Source organism: Monopterus albus, unplaced genomic scaffold (assembly GCF_001952655.1).
Source record: "Monopterus albus unplaced genomic scaffold, M_albus_1.0 scaffold48.1, whole genome shotgun sequence".
NCBI lineage: Eukaryota > Metazoa > Chordata > Actinopteri > Synbranchiformes > Synbranchidae > Monopterus > Monopterus albus.
In genome coordinates, this window is record NW_018127928.1 from 895,057 (window position 1) to 904,599 (window position 9,543).

At 43.3% G+C, this 9,543-nt stretch overlaps 1 protein-coding gene across 1 annotated transcript; it reads left to right on the forward strand.

The window, feature by feature from the left end:
* Positions 1 to 1,080: 1,080 nt before the first annotated feature.
* Positions 1,081 to 3,621, forward strand: LOC109960564 (transcription factor Sox-1a). Its single transcript, XM_020600750.1, has one exon. The coding sequence runs from the start codon at positions 1,452 to 1,454 to the stop codon at positions 2,499 to 2,501; it is 1,050 nt and encodes a 349-aa protein (XP_020456406.1). The 5' UTR covers positions 1,081 to 1,451; the 3' UTR covers positions 2,502 to 3,621.
* Positions 3,622 to 9,543: the final 5,922 nt, after the last annotated feature.

A 9,543-nucleotide genomic window follows, 5' to 3' on the forward strand; every position in this document is an offset into this window, starting at 1 on the left:
ACAGCAAAATGAACATCTTCATGTTTTGGGTGGTTAGTAGAAAAAAATAAGTTATTTAACTGAGCATTTTTCATTATTCATAAATTATTAATCAACAAAATAATCAGAAGATTTACTGATAATGAAAATAACTACATCAGAGCCCTAGTTAAATATACTTTATTTAGTAGTAATAGCTTGTGTTTTTAATTATTTTATAATAGGCCAGATAAAATGAGTTAAATGTAACATTAGACCAGGTCGTGTTTGTTTGAAAACAGGATAACAAACTGAAATAAAATAATATCTTTCAGGGAATTTGCTCTGCAGGATTGTTCCTGATCCTTGAAGCGTGTGAGTGTTGCGGGCCTGCGGCAGGTCTACAGCCACAGTGTTATCCTCCACTGCTTTATTATTTATTCTATTTAGAACATTTACTATAACACTGGCGTAGTTGGTGTGTGGGGGTTAAATCTCTCATGCTGTCTCTGGTGCTCACCACACGGCGCTGGTGAAACAAAAGGGTGCTCTGAATGGCACGTGCTCTGGGCGTCAGTCACCTGTTTCCTAGCAACGGGCACAACAGAAACGCACCTGTGGCTCCAGCCTCAGTTTGACAAAAACGGAGGCAAATATAAAAAATACATTCTTTTTAGATCCGCGGTTAGCTCTCAATCTGTAAAAGTAATAAATAATTCAAGCTAGAAATCATAACACAACTATACCGTCTTAATGTGGTGATAGGACCCCTGTAAATGAGTTCCTGATTTACCATGAATATTGACAACAATCTATTTTAAAATTAAAATGCTGTTGTTGTGATGTGACCACGATAGTTAAGGTTATGCGAGGAATATGAGGAATCATTCAGATTTCACTTCATTTTCATTTTTATTCAAACTTCCTTTTTTAAGCATAGACTACCTGTTTTCTGTTGCTGTACGGGACACGTTTTTTCTTTCTCTCCCTCTTTTTGTGCAATATAGATTTTTTCCTACTGACATTAAATATGAAAATATCAGAGAGCAGCACGCGTGACATGCGCAAAACTCTGGGAATTCAGCTGTTTACATGCTGCGCGTTTTCCAGCTACACACACACAAAGCACATGAGAGAGGGAGTCATTTTTAGGTCTCGCGCTCCGACGTCACCAGAACCTCGAGCCCCTGCATGCAAATCACGTCTGCGCTCGAGCCTCTCCATTGGCCGTCTCGCGCTCATTTAGCAGCTGTCAGAGCGCGCGGCCCGAGCACGCTCCAGTAACTTTTCCCAGTACAGTTTAGACCAAAGTAAAGCTCCAACAACCGGATTCTCCCGGATGACAGGGGAAAGGCGAAAAGGGCAAGTGCGGAGCAAGTTCACCTGTGAGCGGATTTCACCGTGAGACAGCACCCGGTCATCCCCTCGCTCTGTTTAGCTGCGGCGGGCCAGCCTGAATGCTTCTCTGTGTTTGACCTACCAAGACGAGGTGAATGTACAGCATCATGATGGAAACGGACTTACATTCCCCCATGGTGCCCCAGACCAACCCATCCAACCCGGGGGCACACGCGGGAGGAGGAGGCAAAGTCCCCCAGGACAGAATCAAGAGACCCATGAACGCCTTCATGGTCTGGTCCCGGGGCCAGCGGAGGAAAATGGCACAGGAGAACCCCAAGATGCACAACTCGGAGATAAGCAAGCGGCTGGGCGCGGAGTGGAAGGTGATGACCGAGGCGGAGAAGAGACCGTTCATTGACGAGGCGAAGCGGCTCCGGGCCATGCACATGAAGGAACACCCGGACTACAAGTACCGGCCGCGGAGGAAGACCAAGACTCTGCTGAAGAAGGACAAGTACTCGCTGGCCGGCGGGCTCCTCGGCTCCTCTGGGGGTGTAGGGATGGGCAGCGGACAGCGGCTGGAGAGCCCCGGAGGAGGCCACGCAGGGGCAAATGCGGGCTACGCCACGCATGTAAACGGCTGGGCAAACGGTACATATTCGGGCCAGGTGGCGGCTGCAGCGGCGGCAGCTCACGCGATGATGCAGGAGGCGCAGCTGGCATACACCCAACACCCGGGCGCAGGGGCTCACCCGCACCACCCGCATCCCCACCATCACCCTCACCACCACCCGCACAACCCGCAGCCCGTGCACAGGTACGACATGAGCGCCTTATCTTACAGCCCCATCTCAAACTCTCAGAGCTACATGAGCGCCTCACCGCCCGGATACGGCGGGATCACCGGCTACACTCACCAGCACCAAAGCTCCGGTGTCTCCCCCGTGTCCGGAGCGATCGGAGGGACTCTGGGCTCCCTTGTGAAATCTGAGCCTAGTGTGAGCCCGCCGGTTTCCACCACGCGCGCACCGCCGCCGTGCCCTGCGGGGGACCTGCGGGACATGATCAGCATGTATCTGCCGACCGGCGAGGCGGCGGGGGACTCCTCCGTTCAGAGCAGACTGCATGTGCTCCACCCGCAGCACTACCAGAGCAGCGGCTCCACTCCGGTAAACGGGACGGTCCCTCTGACTCACATTTAAATCTCTAATGTACCTACTATAAGCACTAAAACCACGACCAAATATTTAAAGATGTGGGCGCAGGCTGCTGATGAATTGTAAATTATAGGCGGTTATAGCCATAAAAAGCAATCGTTTTGCTCACACTTTTTTTTTATTGTTATTTTTATTTTGTTTCAGTGCTGGATTTTTGTCTGTCCGAGCTAAAGGAAAGCGCATCTGATTTGCTTTTGCTCAGTGGAACAGAGCATGCCAAGCTTTGACACGATTTAAACGATCCTCCGTGAAGCCTGGTGCGTGTTCAAGGTTTCCCCCGACGTTTCTGTGCACCAAGGCTCCAGCTCCTGAAAACCCGTGTAACAAACGGAAGGGTTGTGGGAGATGGTTTTAAAAGTTTCTAGGCCACGATTTAAATTTCTTTCCAGTTTTGATGCTTGTAAACATGTGAGTCAGTCGGTGTAATTTGCATTTGTTTTTGTTGTTGTAAAATCTTGTACATTGTGAATAAATAGGCCTAGTGAAAACGCTTTTATGCAAATGTACATAATTTACAAAATACCAAGCCCCGTTTCCTGGTCGAAGACGAAACAATTTTGGCTGAGTTAATTAAATTTTCCAAGAACGTTAACTTGGAGAAAGTATTAGATTTACTCCTGGGTATTTGTTTTTTGCAGATGTAAGCAGGCTCATGAGAAAACCTCTGTATCTGATGTTTATTTACATTTACTCCGTTGCTGAAATATATTTGATAAAATGCTGGCAAGCCCACTGGATCAGTGCGGGTTTAATGGGGTCTCGGTATACAAGTCAAAGTAGTGAACATTTCTAATAAGAACAAAATGACAACGTGCACATTAAAGGAAGTCCCGTGTCCACACGGACAGGGGATGTTATTTATCAGTCGGCTCTTGTAATTGAAAATATGGAGACAATCATAATTTGCTCTTCATTTCGATCGATTTTTCCGAGACATTACAAATGTCTACTTTCAGAAATGTCATCATTACGAATTCATGTCAGACATTATAATGTGTCATTATGATAATGGGATGTATTTGAGAACAGGATCTTTTAATGGCAAAAATAAATAGGCCTATTGTTTCTCCTAAAATTACGTTTTTGTCTTTATTCAACATTTTAGTTTTCCTGCTGGGATGTTCTGGCCTCTCTAAGTGGATTATCACGTTTGCACAGAGCATCTCTGACATCCTGTAACTTGCAGTAAACACTTGTTGCTTGAGCATCTTTCCCTTTGAAATAGGCCACGCTCTCAATAACTCATTACTCTAAGCATATTATCGACATATTTATGCCAGAACATCTATTTAAAATACAAAACTAATTTCACATGATTTATGTTGCTCTCTTATTTCCTCTTTGTTTCTTATAAGTTGTGAAAATGCATAGGATGTTTTTCTAAAGCTTAATCCTTTCCCTCACTGGAACCTGCACTGCTCCTCAGGAAGACCAGGCCTTTCTGATTACACGTTTTTCCACAAACTCTGGCACAATTATTAATCATCTGCATGTTTATTTTGCCTAACTTGATCATGCACCTTGTAAAATTCAATTTCCAGCCTTCACACTCTGATAGACCTGTCTCCAGTGTCATGGCCTCAGTAACCTACATCTCACCAACAAGAGTATCCGGTGGTGAATGAGCTGCTAAATCTTCCAGTGGCCTCGATTGGGCCCACTTCAACTCTGCCTCCACCTGGGTCCCTCTACTTCAACACAGCTCCTCAAATCTTCCTCCGTTCCTGGCACCCAGCATCAAACGCCTGTGTGTGGGTGTGTAATTGTACTGTTGTTAAATTATTTCCTTCTTTAAATTTGATGGCTGAATCAGTTGAGGCCCCGGGGTGGGGAGGGAGGAATGAATGAGCCAAAGGGGGGAGGAGGAGGAGGAGGAGGAGGAGGTTTTTGTGTTGGAGGAGAATGGGGATTAGTCCTGGTGTAAGCTGGGGCAGCCTGGGGGGTCACCCCGAACAAAAAGAACAGCAAACAACACCCCTGGTTTTATCAGACTAAGTCCCACTTGGGTCTGGACTTAAAAACAAGAGGGCAACATGGATGGAAATCAGATAAAAATCAAGCTGTTTCAAGTGTTAAACCTGACGCAGTCTACTGCGGAATATTTCCTAATCCAACAAACCTGTACAAATATAAGGAAAAGGTCATTTGAAACAATCTGCTCTTCATGACTTGCAGTGGGGAAAAAAGACCTATTTACAGTAAAAACCTTTTTATTTGTGGCTGTATTTTATTACTGCATGACTGAGAATTAATAAATGTGAATTCTTTTCTCATCATTTTAGATCATTTTGTATGGCATTAATATCTCTCCAGAGTCAGGTCCACAGCTCAGCAAAGGGAATTTAGATTTTTCACTAATGAAGATCGGATTAATTTGGTGTGACACTAAAGTGTGTGTCCAACAGAACTAGCCAGAGATGTTAACTGCCCTGTCTCTCAACATTTTTAGGGTCTTTCTGGAGTATTTACAAATTTAATTTCCCTGAGGGAGAGAAGGGCCTTTTAAAGATGAAGACATTTACACAGAATGAACAAAGAAAAACATTTACTTATCACTCATTACAAACTTTGTTTCTGGAGAATATTATTGTTGGAAATTGTGATAAAGCTGATTAAGACCTTCTTATCATCGTCAGTATGACGACACGCAACTGGAAGATCCACATCCAAAAGCACAAACTGTACAACTACAGTGAGGAGCGTTAATTGACTAAACCTCGAGGTACGACGAGAGATTTCTCCCCAAATATCAAACCCACAGAGTCTCTGGGAAGAAAGTAAGTGAATCATTTACAGGATGTTAGTATCTGAAAAGTCTAATGAATCCAATAACTGGATGTATCATCAGGTCCAGATGCGATTTGATGATGGCCTCACTGAAGCTCAGGTAAGAGGAGTACTAATCAGTGGGAACCGGACTAGTCGGTCAGAACTCCGGCTCGGCCTGGTCCACACAGCCCTGAACACCCTGGGCCATCACTGAGGCCGCAGCCTTGTGTCTGCAGGTTTCCAACCCCTCCTCCTGTTTTGCTTGGCACATGCTTGGACTCCATAGCTCTGGCACTTCCCACTCCATAACCCTGTGCCCCCCTCAAACCCCCCATCCCACATGCTCCCGGTGTCCTAAACATGGCTAATCAGCGTCAGTTTATCACGCCTCCGCATACTTCCCTCCCTCTCCTCCTATAAAAACCCTCACCTCCGTCGTTGGACCCGGTTCTGTCATGGGAGATTACAGGGGACCGATTGCACAAGACCGAATGTGGCATGAGGAGATTAGCTGGGACGCCACAGAAAATAGCAACGGGGCCAACGGATTCCTCACGAGGGAGCCTTATCGTGCAATTACACGTTGACACGTTTTAACCATTTTTCAGCCTCTTAATCCAAGGGGCCCCCTCCTACCCGGCTCTCCCCCTTCTCTTTCCAAAAGCAACCTATTGGTGCTGAGGGAGCCTCACTGCTCTGCCTCTCTCCATCACTGTGCTGCTGTCTGAGAAGTTTGCCTCGTTCTCTTCTTTCTCCCTTTATCAGCCACTGATAATATTTAAAAACATTTGTTCAGAGTTGTCTATTTCAAGCATTTTAAAAGCTAAATCACTGCAGAATATTGAAGGCTTACTCATTAAGTGTTTAACAAAATTGCACAAAAAACAAGGCACAAGAGTAAAAGTAGAATGCATGGAAGTAAAAGCTAATCTAAGACACAGTTCATGCCTGATTTAAAAAAAAAAACTATAAACATCCTACAACCATACTGCTCCCTGCATCTTAACAACATACCTCCAGTTCATGTGTATTTTGTTAACTAGCTGTTCTTTAGCACTGCAGAAAGCAACAACTGAGAAAAATGTGTACTATAAAAACACTATCTCAGAACAGAGTGTATACAACCACTGATCATTTAACTTATCATGCAATAACCGGTCTCTAATTTAGTGTATATTATGTGAGTGTGGATATTTAGATGACTAAAATGTGCATTTATTCCAGCCTTACCACCAGAAACCTGGGCCGCACCCAGGGTTTTAGCAATATTGATGTCATGAGTCCAAGTGCCACCCTAATATTTTCTAATAGTCAGAAGCTTCATGTTTTATTTACTTAGATAAGTGTTTAATTATATTTTCTGCAATGCTGTTCCACACATTCCAGTTGATAATTATTTATTGATTTATGCATTTTTGTTGTTCCAAAAAACCCACAATGTGTAGGTTGAGTGTAAACTTCACCCCAGTTTACTCAAACATGCACATACCTGGAAAAAATACATAGAACGCCTCCTCAGCTTCCTGGTTTATTGGTAGCTACAGCCCTGCTCGCCACAGCTTTTGCACCAGCAAAGACCTAACACACACAATTTAACATTAATCAGAATCAGAATCGGCTTTATTGGCCGGGTGTGTTGGATACACAGGGATTTTGGTTCAGGTACAGTGGCTCTCAGTGTGTGTGTGCATGTCCTTCTGTAAAGCAACAAACGGACAAGTGAACAATATAAGGCTGAGAAAACAAAAAGGAAAGAAAAAGAAGGTGCAAACAAGAAAAAGGAATGTGCATTAGGAAACATCCTCACCTACTCTGAATTGCTTAAAGACAAGAAATCAAACCAGGCTAAACAAATGGCAGAGAAGCCTTTAGCATAGTGATGACTTCTCACTATATATCCCAGTTTTGTTTGCATCTTTTTGGCTTCTGATAGCAACCAGTTAAGGTGTATATTATAGTTCTGCTTTAGTAGCCATTGATATAGCAGCTTCCTATACAAGTCTCCATGCAGTTGCTTTAACTGAGTCACCAGGCACCAGACTACATGCACTTCTTGATTCAATTAGTGTCTTTCATGACAATCAATTAGGGAGCACCCCCTGATCCCCCCAGGGGCATATTATCATCACACACCGTCTGCTCAGGCGAGCACTGGGGAGCCCTGCACACCAGTAGCAAGGACGCTTCAATGCAATGTAATGGGGCCACCGAGAGTCACGAAGAGACAGTTAACAGTTTATTCAAAGCATTTTACTCCAAATCTTGTATTTTTGTTTTTCCTGTGTTAAATGTAGATTTCTTCCTTAAAGTTGAGCTCATCTGCACCATTTTCCTGCACACTGGGGGTTTACCGGGAAGGCTGTCTTTTCTGTTTTTGGTTTCAAGATAATTCTTCCAGCTGGTAATTACAGCCAGAGGCTAAACCATCGTTTTCTGAAGCATTACTTGACTTAATCACCAACCCTATTATTTACATAGCCTATTAAACTGTTGTGGTGTACAGTGAAAAAGCCACAGTATGATTTAGGTTAATAGTTGCCGCTGAAATGAAGTTGTAAAAGAGTACTGGGAGAAATAAAAATTTTTCAAGGGATCATCTAGCAGAGAAGGAGTGTTGTGTCATATTAGCTCTGGATTTATGCCAAAAAAAGTCCACAGTCATCCTTATTTTTCTCTGCTTAGGTACAGCTCCGATTACACATTTGTGAAGACAATCAGACCGGGTTTACTAATGGTTTAGTCTCATATTTCATTAACACCGTTTCTCAGCTTGATGAGGAAGAAAACTGTAGTGCCAGTGCATTTTATGAATGTTAGTAATGGGTAATCCATGTGCATGTAATGGCATTATCAGTATAAATCATATGATAAATATTCAGTACATCATTATGCTTCCTTTATCCCTCCACTAAGGGTTCAAAGGTTAAGGTTAGCTACAGCAATGGCTCCTTTCCTAGGGTCAACAACAATAATATTTTGGACAGGTCTGCCAAAAACAATGGGACACCTAGGAGCTGGTAGATGCTTGCTCAAGGCCGCTTCAGAGGGCTGCATACCTGCTACCCCTGGTTAGGTCTGAGGTTTTGCAGCAATAAATCCCATCCAAGAAAAATTCTTATAATAAGAATTTACGCTTTCAAATACTGTATGTAGTCCTGCCTCAGAGGCAGCCCATGGCTTTCCATCTAGGATGAAGAGATGCACATCACTGTTATTTAACTACTGGCTAATGTCACTGCTTTGAAACTCTCATAATCATGACTAAAGCATCATGTCTGCTGAACTCCCCTTCAGCAGAGAACATCAGAAAACTCTGAAAATCAACGTAATTTGCTCACACCCAAAGAAATTCAGTTTACTACAGCGTAAATCTTCATACTGGAGAAGCTGGAACCAGTTCTTTTTACCACACAACAGATAATAATTACCAACTGCAACTTAAAAAATAACCGTTATAACTGTCTTGTTTACATGTTTTGTCCACAGTCGATAAAACATGTAAAACATGTTTGTTGTAGTGATGCTACCACGTTCCCAGACATCAGCAGTTACGTGAGTACAGTGATAAAACTACTAAAGCTAGGAAAACATTAAAAAGTTGCCAGAAACTGGAATTATCCTTACTGCTCATCAGTCTATGTAATGAGCTGGGAAATTTCACTGGGTCCAGTTTGTTTCCTCTCAGCTCAACAAAGACATCATCAGAGCTTGTCACTCTTGTATCCTTCCCTCACAGATGGATGAAATTATGCACCTACAAAATGATATAACTTTGAGCTTGATATTGGTGAACATGCAGTGAAACAGGGGCTGTCCAGGTGCTAGAATAAGTTACAAGTCCACAGTATGGTCTTCCAAACTGACAAAAAGAACCTGAGGAAAACACAGAATATTTAGACATACATCATTTTAAGCTAATTGTTTTCAGATATTGAATATTGACACAAAATGTGGCTATTTTGCTGTTTCTAATCATAAATGCAGCTGCAAGCCTTGTTTGACAAAACCTACTGTACAATTGGACAGTAAAAAGCCTTCAGTGTTTCTACCTTTAATCCAATTATAATGCAGGTGCAAACGTGAGGTCTCCTCAAGGCAATTACCTCAAACACCACAGTACTTGGGTTAAGAAGCCACTTTGGAGGAAAAGAGAGAGAAAGAGAAAACAGGAAGGAAAGCAGAGAACAGGAACACTAACATGATTACAACTGCAGCCCAGGCTCAGGTAATCACTGGAGTGAAAAGGTCTCCTGCAGCC